Here is a 15,292-nt window from a genome sequence, read left to right as displayed (position 1 = left end):
TTCGGCTACACCGCGGCGGTCTGCCGGGGGTCCGGGTTGCGGCCGTCCGCGTACGCGTAGCGGTCGGGGCTGGCGTTCCGGTACCCCCCGCGGTTCATGGTGTCGTAGCGCGGCGCCCGCAGCGGGAGCGGGGGGGAGGGGGGCACGTCCTGCCGCAGGGGCCCCCGCTGCTGGGGCGCGGGGGGGTAGTACCCGGGGTCGCCCTGCCGGGGGTCCGCCCCTCGCCGCTCCGCCCCGCGCGGGGGGTAGTTATCTCGGGCGGGGTAGCTGGGGTAGCCCCCCTGGGGGGCGGGGTAGTGGGCAGGCTCTCGGTGACCCCCCCAGGGCTGCATGGGGTAGTCGTTTGGATCCATTGGCCCCCGTCTGCAAAAAAGAACATAAACAACGGTAATGTTAGGCTGGCTGAATAATGCTCTTTCGAGTTTGCGATCTAATGCTAAATGAATGCAGGGCAGGAACCTAACTTCTCTGTCCACTGGCCAGAGTGACTGGGGCATCCCAAAGGTTACCAGCCAGTTTCACTGTTTTACTGGGCAAAAAGACATATAGAACAGAACCAAATGATTGGTGGTTATTTCCAAAAGGGGTAAGCAAACTGACTTAACTTACTAGCCACCACAATTAGAATTTACCAGCATTTGGCTGGTGGCTGGTGTTAATTTCGCACCCTGAAAATGGCTTCCACATTTTAAATAAGAAAGAGTTCAGAGTACAAATTAAACATCCACATTTATTCCTTCGTGGAAAACGGTGCACAGCTCCACCACTGTAAAAGAGCGGCCTCCCTCTCTCTCTCGCTCGCTCGCTCACTCGCTCCCAGGAGATACAGGTTCTGTTGCAGGGGGGCCGGGGGGAGCACCTGGGCCAGCAGGTGGTGAGTGGCATTCCGGTGGGTCTTCACATGTTCCCCAGGCATTAAGTCACTGAGCCCACATCTCTCTATTAGTGTATTTAGCCGTAGCAGGGCTCAGTGCAGATCGGGCCCGCTGTAATTCCCGGAGCGTCTGTGTGACCCCCGTTTAGTGAAGGTGCTGGTTTTAGGCAGGATCAGAGCTCGGGCTGAGAGGAGGGAGGAGGGTGGGGCTGGGCTCGGGGGGCGGGGGGGGGATGGGCAGTGCTCGAACCCGTGGTTAAGAGCCACGCGCGGCGCTGGTTCCATCAGTCCAAACGATCAAGGATAAACTTACCCCCTAACGGAAAGCTAGCCGAGCCGCTAACTCAGGACGGGGTCACGTTTCACAGCGCGGTCCGAATTTTTCCAGCTCGCAAAACCACCAACTGCCAAGCGCCACTGGGACTGGGCGGGGCACACCAGTTTAAGGCGTCGGTCACGCTACACCTCAGGTGCACCCCACCAGAACGCCCACGTAGACCCTAAGAGGATTAGGCATGGGGGGGGGGATCAGCGGGGTCTCCATGAGTGACAGGGAGACAGGCTCTGAGGAGAACTAACTGTATTTATTCATTTTAAAATTTCAACCACAGCCCCACAAAGGTACCCGTGTGGCTAGCATGTATGTGTGCTAGCAGGTTTCCGGTTCATTGGGTGCTGATTAATGTGGGTGTGTCCTGCGGGTGGGGGCTCTGCACAGGGGTCCCCCCCCCCCCTTCGGCGTTACGCTCCAACGTTCGGCAAACCTCACGGCCGTGGGAACGACGCGGTGGCGGTGCTCGCTGGGGAGGGTTGCCTGGACTACCTCACCCCCCCACACCCCTCCCAGAGAGAGGGAGGTGGTAGGAGGAGGAGGAGGAGGAGGAAGCAGGCATTCCTGAAAAGCATCAGCGCACGCTTTAATCCGCCCCTGGCCCCGACCACCCAAACGGCGGGGCATCTGTCAGGTGTGCCTGCCTGCCCCATCCCGCCCCGCCCGCTTTGCCCCACCCACCTGTCTGTCTGTCATCCCCAAGGTTATTGGCCCAGGCCTCTCTGATGTCACCCGCTTCCAGAACACAGATAAGGAAGCGGGGGAGAGAGAGAGAGAGAGAGAGAGAGAGAGACGGATGAAGGCCACAGAGATCATTACCGCCATGGATTACCGCCACGGCCGCCCCCCCTCGCCCCCCCGCCTCCCCCCCGCCCCGTGCTCAACACCTGGCTGCCGAACGAGCTGAAGGCCACCCAAACGGGGGGGGGGGGGGGGGGGGGAGCTCTCTCAGACACGTCTGCGCTCAGACAGAACAGGTCAACAACGAGTCTGCTGAAAATGTACACAGACTCTGCCTCGAACCCGCAGAGACGGCACTGCGTGGCAGTAGCTGGTGCGGGGGGGGTGTTAGTGGGGGTTGGGGGTACGGGTGGTTGGGGGGGGTGAGAGAAAGGGTGGTGGTTTGGGTATGTCGGTGGAATGCTGCGTTTGGGAACTCTGTGAGCCTGGAGCAGCAGCTGTGGATTACTGACTGTGAGGCTGGAGACCTGCTCCTATAAACCGACCAGCGAGGGCCTCCCTACACACATATACATACAACACACACACACACACACACACATACACACAGATACATATACACACACACACACACACACACACACACGTACACGCACACACCCACACCTCACCCCACACACACACACACACCCACCCGCCCCACCAACCCAAACCACACACACACCAACACACACGCACACACACACCACACACACACACACCTCCCCACAACAAACACAGCAGCACACACACACACACGCATGCACGCACAGATACATACACACACACACCCATACACACACGCAGAGTCACGCATGCACACACACACAGAGTCGTAGCCCCCTGTATCTCCGCAGTTTAACAGGGTCACTCAGAGCAGTGCAGGTGGGCCCAGGCTGGGCCTGGTGTGCTGCTCTGTGGGACAGATGGCTGGCCGCTGGCAGGGCTGAACAGTGGAAGGCAGGAAATGGGTTAATCGAATCGGATGTAATCATTCAGACTCGCAACCCCATCATTACCACCCCACCCCAGCACTGCCGATGTGGGGGTGGGGGGGGTGGGCGGAGTCGGGAATGCTTGCCCATTTATGCCGATGAAGAAGAATTCCCTTTTTGTCAACGAGGCAGCTTGCACCTGCCAGAGGAGTTTGGAGGAAATGCAGTTACATTCCTAATTTCCCCTCCCTCCCTCTCTCCCTCCCTCTCTCTCTCCACCGAAAACCGCTCTCTGCTGAACAGCTGGCAGCAGCCATCTCTGCAGCTCAGAGAGAGAAGGCCAAGCTACATCCACACAGCTAACCCGCGGGCAGACCCAGCTAGGCTACATCCACACAGCTAAACCAGCTAGGCTACATCCACACAGCTAACCCAGTCAGGCTGGGTCCAGGCGGCTAACCCGCAGGCAGACCCAGCCAGGCTACGTCCAGGCGGCTAACCCACAGGCAAACCCGGCCAGGCTACGTCCAGGCGGCTAACCCACGGGCAAACCCGGCCAGGCTACGTCCAGGCGGCTAACCCGCAGGCAAACCCAGCCAGGCTACGTCCAGGCGGCTAACCCACGGGCAAACCCGGCCAGGCTACGTCCACACGGCTAACGCACGGGCAACCCGGCCAGGCTACGTCCACACGGCTAACCCACGGGCAGACCCGGCCAGGCTACGTCCAGGCGGCTAACCTGTGGACTTTTAAAAAAGCGCACGGAAACGCTTTGACCCGATTCACACGTTGTGGAATCAAAGCCGCCGCTTCTGAAAGGCTCAGACTGTGAAGTGCGATACGCTGAGAAGTAAGAAGTTCTCTCTCACAACGCGGGAAAAGAAGAAAGGAACGAGGAAAAAAAAAAAACACACACACAATGGCAGCCCAGACTGTCAGCAGTAGCGCAGTGACATATCGTATCATGAAGGGCCCGCCAACAAGCGAAGCGCTACGGCGGCGTCTCCTCAAAAGGCCGCCGTGTCTGAGCGTACGAGCAGCGGCCTTGAGCAGAGAGAGCGAGAGTGTGTGTGTGTGTGTGTGTGTGTGTGTGTGAATGAATAAACACTGCTGTCGAATAAACGCCGCCTCTCAGTTACTTCGGGGAACGCCGCAGAATCACTGCTTTCACATTCCGTGTCCTCCGTGGTGACGGGCAAAATGTTCGTCATCCAAAAAAAAAAAAAGTTTTTTATTATTATTTTTTTTGTGGTCATAAGTTTTATACTAGCATCAAGGGAGGCTGGAATGTTGCTTTATGGATAGTTACTGTCAAGATAAACATGTTAAGAGAGCACCTGTTTGAGTAACAAGAACGACAGAACACGCAAACGCCCATTAGATATGAGTGGAGTGCTATACGGAAAGGGATGCACTAACCGGGAACTAGGCGACAAGCTGAGATGGTGTTTAGATAAGTCAAGATAGGCTGAACATAAACTTCCGTTTGAAGTGACTCCCCCCAACCCCCAAAAAAACACGGACTCTACCCTACAAACAACAAGACAAGCGTAATAAGATGGACAAACCTCCAATTACATAAAAAGGGAACTCCCCATCAGAGAAGGGGGAACTTTCAAACGGTAAATTTATCTACCCACTGATCATATGGTACAGAAACGAACAGACTTGGGGCTGCCCCACTAACGCTCAGCATGACAGCGATGAATATCTAAGTCAAACGGGCGTGTTGTGGAGGCAGGAAGCAGAGAGGAACGCATCGAGAAAACCTCATCCTCAACAAAAACAAAAACTTACCACCCTGTGATCAAGATGTTGTTGAGAGTAAAAATGTATGCTGCTCAGACGCTTGAAATAAGTGAATGACTGCTTCGAAACTACTTATGATCAAACTGTGTGGTCTCCCTGGTGTCTACATACTGTAAAGATCTTCCAGTATAGTGAAGGAATTTGAAAAAACACTAAAGTCCGGCTGGATCCCTCCCTCTCTATCGAGAAATATCAAATAGCTCCTCTGTGAACCGCTCGGTCATTGCCCATCTTCCGCCGTGGTCTGAAGACACATCTCTTCTGACTGTCCCCGGACTAACTGTCACTGCTCTGCAGGGCACTCCCAATCTAAGATCGCTCTTATCACTTGAATCCCATCTTAATCCTCTAGCACTTCCATGCCACACTTGTGTCTCCATCCACCACCTTTATCGCACTCGTACCGTTATTTCCATGTTGTGGCTCGTCGTCATGCCTCCCAGTTTGGCTTGCCGTAACGTTCTGGCCTAGCCAGCCTACGCTTGCCGCGTGAACCGGACTTAATGTGTTCATAGCTATAAATAACTGTAACGTAATGGGTATTGTACCTTATCGGATCGGTGTTTTGTAGCTGTTGCAATGACCTTCGGTGTGCACTTACTGTCCGTCGCTTTGCATAAAAGTGCCTGCCAAATGAATGTAATGTAAATTAGCTACCTCTGACAGCAATTTGCCACCAAGAATTGGACGCTAATGCCCTGCCTAGTTAACTTTCATTTAAATTAGTTAAACTACCACTATTTAAAAGGCAGCACATTGTGCTGCCGTGAACAATCGTGTAACTGAAGGACGACGCGTGAAACCTCTATCGCTCAGAATGGCTGCACCGTTACATCCACACTGCCCTTGGACAAGACCCCGCCTCCCTGGATGTCCTCCAACTGAATAATGAGAGGTTTGGAATAAACCCTGCAGCGATTATCGAAAGCAGCATCACGGAGAGGAGCAGCGATTATGTTTTTTTTTTGCTTCATGACACCTCTCAGCAGTGGTAATAACGAGGGTAAATTCCGAACTGCGCTTTCAAGTTTCAAAAAACACACATTTCGGGTTTTGGCGAGGACGCGTTCCAGGAGACAGAACGTAAACGGTACCAAAGAGGCGCCTTTCGCCCGAGCCGCTCCGCGTCTTCTGTTTGTAACCGAGCGTTTCTCATTTAAGCGCCGCGACGGACGACCGACTGCGAGGACTTCAGATTTGATTTTTACTTCCAAAGTGAGAAATGGACCTTTTTTTTTTTTTGCGCAGATTTCAGGCCTTTTCGCTTTGTCTTTTGTTCTGCTTACAGTCGTAAATTTCATTTTTAAAAAACATTGTGTTGAAAAAGCGAGAGTCTTTTTCAGCAACTTGGCTTCCATTAAACACTTTAGCACTCAGCACATGAAAGTTGAGGTAACGGAGTTTCCATTCCCAAAAGCTGATTTTATTACGTTCGCTCCGTTTCAAAAATAACGAAGTTACCCGGGAAATAACTCCGCCATTTTATTTACTTGGGACACAACAGCCACCAAAACAATGGAGCAATAAAAGACAAAAGTTTTTTTTTTTTTAAATGATGAAAGAAAAAGTGGTTCTGTCATCCATCAGGGCTGAAAAACGTCAGTTGGAAAGGAGTGTGGACAGTGATATAAATACACCACTGAACAGTCGGTCTTAGCGTTTCCGCCAAACGCCGCTTCAGGTTCCCAGGGTGCACCTGGGCACGTCACACTTCTCCCAGACACCCTGATGAGGGCAGGGTGGGGGGGGATCTGGGGGAGGGGGCTTATTGGTTCAGCTGTCCGAGGGAACGATACACCACTGGACCTCACCTCACACGCGTCCTAGTGACCCCGAGGGGTCACATGACATCACTGCATTTCACCAAGAGGATCATGGGATTCCGGGCCATCACAGCTGCTGGCTTTTAATTGGAGGCTTTGAATCGTGCTGATAGTGGAAGAGGAAGCCATAGAACTGGTAGTGTAGCTATGGACAGGCTAACTGACTGACTGACTGACTGAGTGGCTGAGTGGCTGACTAGCTGACTGGCTGGGTACTGGTGTAATAAGATGGGAGAGAAGGACAGGAAAGCAGTCACAGCCAATATAAGCAGCTACAGTGTGATTTATATGTTACTATGAGATTAACAAGGAAACCAGAGACAGAAGAGCACACATATACTAGAAAGTGCTATTTTACAGGGAAATTTTGGCACTCAAAAGCACCCAACTCCTATTTCATTGTCCTTACAATCGAGTTTCTAGACTCACCAATACAAGGCAAAAAAAAAAAAACCCCAAACATTTCGCTTACTTTAAAAAATGTTTTAATACGGATGAGACGCTCGGTCTTGGAGAAGACCAGGGGTGACATAGCTCAGGAGGTAAGATTGTCTGGCAGTCGGAGGGTTGCCGGTTCAAACCCCGCCCTGGGTGTGTCGAAGTGTCCCCGAGCAAGACACCTAACCCTTAACTGCTCTGGCGAATGAGAGGCATCAATTGTAAAGCGCTTTGGATAAAAGCGCTATATAAATGCAGTCCATTTACCATTTACCAAGACTCGAGTCTGGGTTTGTTTCTGTGAGGATATCAGATGGCGGGGTTCCCACCTCACGCACAGTGAGCACAGAAGGGTGCGATTTCTCACAGCACCTCCATATACACCGTGAGCGCTAACCGCGCCGGCCAATCGGATTACCGCCAGACTGCGACGGGGGTCGTTCACGCCAGCGGAAAAACCAAAAAAAAAAACAAAACGTGAGAGAGCAGGCGAGACGCGACCGGCGACTTCTCGTGGAAATATAAAGAGGCCAAAGACGTCCGTGAAGAATACAACCAGTCCAGCCTCCGACAGGAACAGCCCCACGCGTGACATCATTTACTTCAGCTAACACTTCAAACTTGACAACCGATTTTTGGCTAAACATTGAGGCAGAGACGCCCCCAAAACGAGACACTCCTGTCACTCCAGAAGGTTGCACGCTATTTTCTACAAGGATGATGGACACGTTCAGACAATTTTTTTTTTTGTCGCTTGTTAAATTTGTGTAATTAATACAGATCACACATTTGTTTTTAGGTATTATATTCACTGACTGATTTAACATTAGATTATTAGCAAGTTACAAGAGACTCAGCAAACTACAGAGTAAATAGCTACATAGTAGCTTCAGGCGGGCTAGTTAACAGATAGCGTCTTGAAAAAAATAAAATCCAACAACTAACTAACTAACTTTTGGTACTTTGTGAAGTGTTGTTTACGATGTAAACAAACATGTGAACCACTATCTGTACCCTGACTGCATGTTTTTAGCCTTGTGAAACATTAAACCACACTACAAAAAGGTGGCTGAAATAATGAATGATGTGATATTACTATTAATGAAGACAGTGAGTGAATGTTGTAGTATCCTTCTGCTCTATTGAGAGGGTCAGACTCATCTTTGATTATAAACTCAAATCTGACATACTGGACCTGTGATACTCTCTCAGAATACATCTTACTGAAACACACTTCTCACACGGTCTCAGGGGTTCGCTTGAGAACAGGTCAGTAAGGCCGTGTGGGTTCCAGACGGGGGGGTGGGGGGGGACGAGGGGGGGGGAGCCGTGGAGGAATGCCTGATGGATGTGCCGGTGGAGGCCTGGATCGAGGCAGTACAGGTGTGAGTAGGTTAAGAGCGGGCGGGCTTTCTGTGTGCCGGTCGGCACGGAAACAGAAATAGCACTGGAGGTCTCTGCTCTGACTGAATTCCTGTCTGTATGAGGAGAAATCGCACCCAGAGGGGGGGGCCCAGGAATTCTGAAGGTCAGCACCTGTTTTGAGTAACGTCTCAGAGCCTTTGAAGTGGGGCCTCGGGGAAGAAAAAGAAAAAAAAAGCCCTGACAAATGGCGGCGTTTCTAGAACATTCCGCCGGGTGATCCTGAGGACTGGCGACGCGGCCGGTTACCGGTAAACGGCGATAAATTAACCCGGCTTTCATTAAACCGCTGGCCCCAACACTCGCCCCCCGCCACCTGTAACGGGCCGCTGGCTGGGGCTCTGGAGGGGGGCTCTGGTGGGGGGGGGCTCTGGAAGGGGACTCTAAAGGGGGGCTCTGGGGGGGGGGGGCTGTGGAGGGGGCTCTGGAGGGGGGGGGCTCTGGAGGGGTACTCTGGGGGGGGGGCTCTAGAGGGGTACTCTGGGGGGGGGGGGGGCTCTGGAGGGGGCTCTGGAGTGGGGGACTCTGGTGGGGGCTCTAGAGTGCGGGAGAGCTCCAGCGCGTTAAATGAGGTTGGCCCCTAATGAAAGTCACGCTCGCGCGGTTAAGGGCCTGATTGGGGCCCAGGCTGCGTTGAGGCTCACATTTCACAGCTGATCGGACACACAGGACCCATCCCTCTCGCCTGGCTGCCCTCTTGGGTGGGGTGGGGTGGGGTGGGGGTGAGGGGGGGGCGGGGGGGGGAGCGGTGGCTCCGCCCAGAAGCCGTGCCAGGAGGAGAGGCCTCTCTCCGTGTTCCGTGGCGCGGGTACGAATGCCAGTCTGGACGGTCCTCGTCAGACTGGGTGTGGTGCTGTCATCATTTAACACGGGCACTAACTGGGTGCTTTTACCCAGCACCCGCACGGTGGCACAGCACCAGCTGAACATACGTGTGTCTGCGTCCACATGTGTGTTCGTCTGCGTCTGTGTGAGTGTGTGTGTGTGTGTGTGTGTGTGAGAGAGTGAGAGGGTGTGTGTGTGTGCGCGTGTGAGTGTGAGAGGGTGTGTGTGTGTGCGCGTGTGAGTGTGAGAGGGTGTGTGTGTGTGTGTGCATGCGTGTGTGAGTGTGTGTGCGCGTATGTTTGTGTACGTACACGTGTATGTGCGTGTGTGTAAGTGCGTGTGTGTGTGTGTGAGTGTGCACACACACGCCAGCGAAGCAGGCTGCCATGCCACAGATGGAGGGTGCTGGTTGCCACAGCAACACAGCAAAGACAGGACAATGAAAATGTGACAGTCTCAGTCTCACATCAACAGTCCCCGGCAGCGGCTTGGACTCATTTTCACTTCTGTGTGCATGTACCCCTCTCTCTGTGCATGTACCCCTCTCTCTGTACATGTACCCCTCTTTATCTGTACATGTACCCCTCTCTCTGTACATGTACCCCTCTCTCTGTACATGTACCCCTCTTTATCTGTACATGTACCCCTCTCTCTGTACATGTACCCCTCTTTCTGTGTGCATGTACCCCTCTCTCTGTGCATGTACCCCTCTCTCTGTGCATGTACCCCTCTCTCTGTGTGCACGTACCCCTCTTTCTCTGTACATGGACCCCTCTTTCTCTGCCAGTTTACATGGTATTTAAATGTTTTTTTTTTCCTCATTTCCAAGTAATGGCCTTTCATTCATTCTACAGGAAGAAAAAGAACAACAATATCGCTACACCCTGTCCTACCAGTGGAGCACAATATCACAAACACTAACGATAATGGGTATGAATAATTGCTAATAATCATGGATAATGGTTAATTATCTACTGAGAGACCTTTTGCAGGACCCACTGTGCCCATAACAAGGGTGCAGAGGGAGACTAATGGGGTTGCTCTGTTCCAGATGTTCAGTAATCGTCAATAAACATCTCGGTCACGGACTCCAGACAGAGGGGTCACAGAGGGAATTAACTGTACCCCCCCCAACCCCCACCCCCACCCCCACCCCTGACTTTGAACTTTGATTGGCTCAAAGTGTTTCTGACCTTGAGCAGATAACTGAACAAACACTGACCTCACTGAACACACAAGCTCGGCACCAACGGTGACCTGGCTAAATACACAAGCGCCAGCTTCTACACGACAAAAGCAATAAAAAGAGGGGGATGGGGGGGGAGGAATCAGACAGTTTTTTTTTTATTTTTTTACACAAACACTCAAATTATTACTGAGTGAATGAATGGAAATCATATCAAATGCTGATTGCAATTGACCAATCTAACAATTTTATTAAAATACAATTTAACTAAGCGCACCACAATCACTGTTACAATTACAGTACGTATGGATTAAATGATGGTCACCCATAATAAAACGTGTGGCACTGGGACGAGAGTTGCTTTTGGGAAAAGGGCTTGCCAGAAAAGCTGGGATTCAAAGATCCTTCCTTTTCTTTCGCAACCAAAATGGCAGCAAAATGCCGCTATTTCCCCATTTACGCATCGCATAGAAGGAATGAGCAGAGGATAGTGACCAGAGCTCTGACATCACACACAGAACCCGCCCGTACGCTCTCAGAAAGACAGGGTTCCCAAGGGTTCCCCTCTGTGTCTGCACAGAGCACAGGGGTCACACTCCAGTCCCCGGGGGGCTGCAGTGTCTGCTGATTTTTAGGGTATTCTTAGCACAAGTGTTTCATATTTAGGTCACTGATTGGCTGAAGAGTCCACACACCTGGTTCTCAAGGCCCTAATTGGCAGCTGATTGAAAGGAAACACAAAAACTCCAATCATTGCGGCTCCCACCCTGGGGTTCCAGCCTCAACACCCCCAAGGTCCATAAGAGGACCCGCAAACGCACTTCTAGAGCCGGGGGGGGGGGGTCACCGATGCTCCGGGGGGATCTGAGGCGGCGGCGGCGGCGATGGCGGATTCATCAGAGTCGCGCTTTATTTCGGGAACACGCTGAAGAGGGCTCGTCCTGACGCAGCCCCCCTCACCCCAGAGGTCCGGGCTTTGGCTACGGCTAAAAGGGCGCGGTTTCTCACCGGGTTCTCTCTCATGAGGACGGCGGTTTGGCGGGTTTGGTCCCACGCGTGAGAAGCCCATAACCTGTGAAGCCGCAGCAGGAGGTGGGGGGTTTGAGGAGTGGGGGTTTGGGGGGGGGGGGGATATAGGGTCCCAAACTCGCACAGTGCATTATTCATGCGCCGTATTTACCTTCTGGTCTGAGCTGTGTTTGCTTTGCACGCGCCAGTTAGCGGGCCGCGGCTAACGAGGAAACCACACGGTCCCCGAGACGCGGGGGGGGTGCATGGGGGGGGGGGTGCGTGGGGTACGGGAGGGGGGGGGGTCGGGTTACAGCACGGCCCTGTTCTGTCTGAGAGATGAGCGCAGATATCGCCTCGCACCCCAGCGTCTGCGCGGGGACTCTCCGGGGAGGGGATCAGGTGGATTCCTGGGATGAGGGCCTCGCCAGGCAAACACTCCAGATTTAATTATGAGCCTTAAAGAGGATTACTCTGCACTCTGAGAAGGGGGAAGCCCTGCCCCCCTCCTCCCCGCTCCACGCTCCCCCCTCCCCCCAGCAGACAGGCGGAGACGGGGGGCTTACCTGGGTAGGGGGGCGTACTGCCTCCCCCCCTCTCCCCGCTCCTCCCTCCCCCCACAGACGGAGGCTAACCTAGGCAGCAAGGTGTACTGCCGCACCCCCCCCCCCCACAGACGGGGGCTTACCTGGGCAAGGAGGCGTACTGTCGCTCCACGTCCTCGTACCGCGGTGCCAACCGGCCGTCCTGCCCCCTCACTGCCATCTGTCAGGGATAGAAGCACAAGGGCGAGGGTTAGTCATGACGGGGTGAGGGGGTGGGGTTTTGGGGAGCCCCTCTGCCCACCCCCCAGCCCTACAGGCTGTTCCGTGGGCTTCTATGCAGCACTGAGGAAGCGATCTGACCTCTCGTTCGGGTAATACTGCTACTCTAATGGCGGACAGAGGGAAAGGGGCCCACTGGGGAGGGTCTGGTACCGCTTACAGGGGGATTTATTTTTGGGTGGTATTTGAGGGGGGCCTGAGCCTTGAGTTAAGCTGTAACAACCCTCACCCCAAACCCCCCTAAACCCCCACCAACCAGCCAGAGGAAGAGCCAGATTACCTCCACCCCCTCTCATGTGATAACCAATCTCCCGCCCGCCCTACCGAACTGCCTAATCCCCCCAATTCAAACCAGAGAGAAACTTAATATTGGTTTCAATGAGCTCCCCCCCCCCCCCCCCAAAAAAGATCTTAACTTTCCATTATAAAAGAGCTTTTCCTCTCTGGTACTTATTGCACATTCAGTCGCTGAATGAAAACCTACGAATAAAAAAAAGAAGAAGAAAGGATTCTTATTCATTATGAGAAGATGAAATGATGAGCGACATTTCAAAGCGAGCGCAGACAGATGAGTACGACGTTACTGAGTGATAAACGCCGCCACGATGTCCGCGGAGAAATCCCGACGGCAGATTTAGGCGCCCCTCGCAGGTGAAGGTCAGTGCATTATGGGAAGGCGGCTCCCCCCTCCCTCCCTCTCTCCCTCTCACTCTCTCTCTCTCCCAGGGCCGCGTGAAGAAAATGGCGGCATCCGTCTCAATGCGCCCCGTCCTCAGCCACGCCCGTAACGGCACAGGACCCCCCCGCTGCATTTTAACCGCCTCCTTTTTAACCGCCGAGCCCCGCGCCTCAGAGAGAGCGGCACTGGAGACCCATCACCGCGGGACAGGGGCGACTGAGGGGCCCGGGACAGCAGCCAAAATCATCCAGACTGTGACGGAGGATTGCACGTTTCCACAGAATCTCTCTCTCTCTCTCTGCCACACTCTCCCTCTCCCTCCCTCATACTCACTCTCACTCTCTCTCCTCCCCTCATCTCCCTCTATTCCTCTCTCATCTCTCCTTATCTCGCTCCTCTTTCACTCTCCCTCAGGGTGACAAATCACGGACACATTTCAGCAGATATTTCAAAAATACATTTTCCTGTATCACATTTTCTGAATAGAACATTTGTGCTAACCCTCATGGCTACGTTATATGACATCATACACAGAGTGCGTAACACTACACAGCAGTGGCAACAGCCCTGTTCCTGGAGATCTATCGTCCTGTAGGGTTTCACTCCATCCCTAAAGGTCTGCACTGAGCTGCTAATGAGTACACTCAGGTGTGCCAAATTAGGGTTGAAATGAAAACCCACAGGATGGCAGAGATCCAGGAACAGGGCTGGCTGCCACTGCTATAGAGCATCTACACACATGTTATAACATGTTATTACAGATGAACAGCGCACACAGAGCACAGACAGGCTCCGTACGCATGCAGGACGGCCGGCTCGCGGCTCAGAAGGCAGAGCGTGGCGGTAAGGCATGCAGGTGGTGGGGGGGGTGGGGCGGGCTGGGTGCTGCCTCTGGGCACGGCCGCCATATGCGCTCAGCCAGGGATCAGAGCTCAAGAGCAGAGCCTCCAGCTCGCCACGCCAGCGTCTCTGGGCGAACTCTCTCAGGCAACGCGCTGCCGCAGCTATGAGAGACCATTACACAAGCACGCCGTGGCTGGCCGTGATGTCACACTAACACACTGTGGTTTCGCTGTGATGTCACACAAACACGCCGTGGCTCGCCGTGACGTCACACAAACACACTGTGGTTTCGCTGTGATGTCACACAAACACGCCGTGGCTGGCCGTGACGTCACACAAACACACTGTGGTTTCGCTGTGATGTCACACAAACACGCCGTGGCTCGCCGTGACGTCACACAAACACACTGTGGTTTCGCCGTGACGTCACACAAACACGCCGTGACGTCACACAAACACACTGTGGTTTCGCCGTGATGTCACACAAACACACTGTGGCTCACCGCGATGTACGCTACGCTACATAGAACGCTGTGGCTCGCTACATCCCTGTGGCATATGGCGCGGTGTAAACTGGCCCTCTCCACCCTGGCACTGCCAACCGAGCCCTGCAGCGAGCTAACCCCCCCCCCACACACACCTCCCCCACACGCCCCCCCCGGTGAAAGAACACCTGAGGGGAGAGTGGAAAGTGAGTATTTACAGCTGCTAATGACCAGCTCTGCTCCTCTCAAACACTGAGCCAGCCACAGTAATTTACAGCTGGCACCGAAACGTGTGCCATTAGCTCGGTTTGTGTGTGTGTGTGTGTGTGTGTGAGTGTGGGTGTGTGTGGGCGTCTGTGCATGAGTGAGTGTGTGTTTGCGTGTGTGGGTGTGCGTGCGCTTGTGTCTGTGTGTGTGTGAGTGCGTGCATGTGTGAGTGCGTGCATGTGTGTGTATGTGTGTGTGAGTGAGTGCTTGCATGTGTGTGTGTGTGTCTGTGTGTGTGCATGTGCGCGCGTGTGCGTGTGTCCGTCTGTGTGTATGGGTATAATGTGCTACTCAATTAAATTGTCAAGCCACTGCAGGTGATGTATGATACAGTATTTTGTGAAAAATAGTCTGGAGCGTAGAAATATACACAGAGCGGAGTGGAGAGGGGCTGAGGGTTATTATTATTCCACAGCTGTACAGGCAACAGGTTCTCTTATTCAGGCAGAAGCTTACACTAACGCTTTAGGATCTCCTGCAGCCTGAAGAGCAGCCTACTGTCATTAAAACCACACTGCAGCTGCAGCCAACAGACCTTCTCATGTTCCGCTTCTGATCCTAAAGCACAACAGCAAGAGAGCTCTTCAGCTTGATGTTACTAAACTAAGAAATACAGTTTTATCTTAACATAAGGAATGTGGAAGGAAAATAAGAACCATAAAGTAATATGTGCATATTACTTTATGGTTTTTTATGATTTTATAAGGCACAGAATTGGTTGATAAAATCAATCTGGTAATGTAATAATCTCACAGAAATAGTCTATATATATAATATATACACAGCCCTGCTGTTTTACAGACGTTTAGGCCCTATGCTAAAG

General features: G+C 53.0%; 1 protein-coding gene across 1 annotated transcript in view; it reads right to left on the bottom strand.

Moving 5' to 3' along the window:
* pard3bb (par-3 family cell polarity regulator beta b) overlaps positions 1-15,292 on the bottom strand; it is a 273,730-nt gene that overhangs the window by 763 nt on the left and 257,675 nt on the right. Inside the window, 2 exon segments of the mRNA XM_064329842.1 lie at positions 1-363; positions 12,060-12,136. The exon segment at positions 1-363 is cut by the window's left edge and continues 763 nt beyond it. Of these exon segments, the coding sequence (XP_064185912.1) occupies positions 6-363; positions 12,060-12,136 (435 nt within the window). The 3' untranslated portion in view covers positions 1-5.

The sequence above is a fragment of the Anguilla rostrata genome, chromosome 3, assembly GCF_018555375.3.
Source record: "Anguilla rostrata isolate EN2019 chromosome 3, ASM1855537v3, whole genome shotgun sequence".
Classification (NCBI taxonomy): Eukaryota; Metazoa; Chordata; class Actinopteri; order Anguilliformes; family Anguillidae; genus Anguilla; species Anguilla rostrata.
The sequence above is the reverse complement of the archived record's forward strand: the minus strand, read 5'-3'. Positions and strand labels throughout refer to the sequence as shown.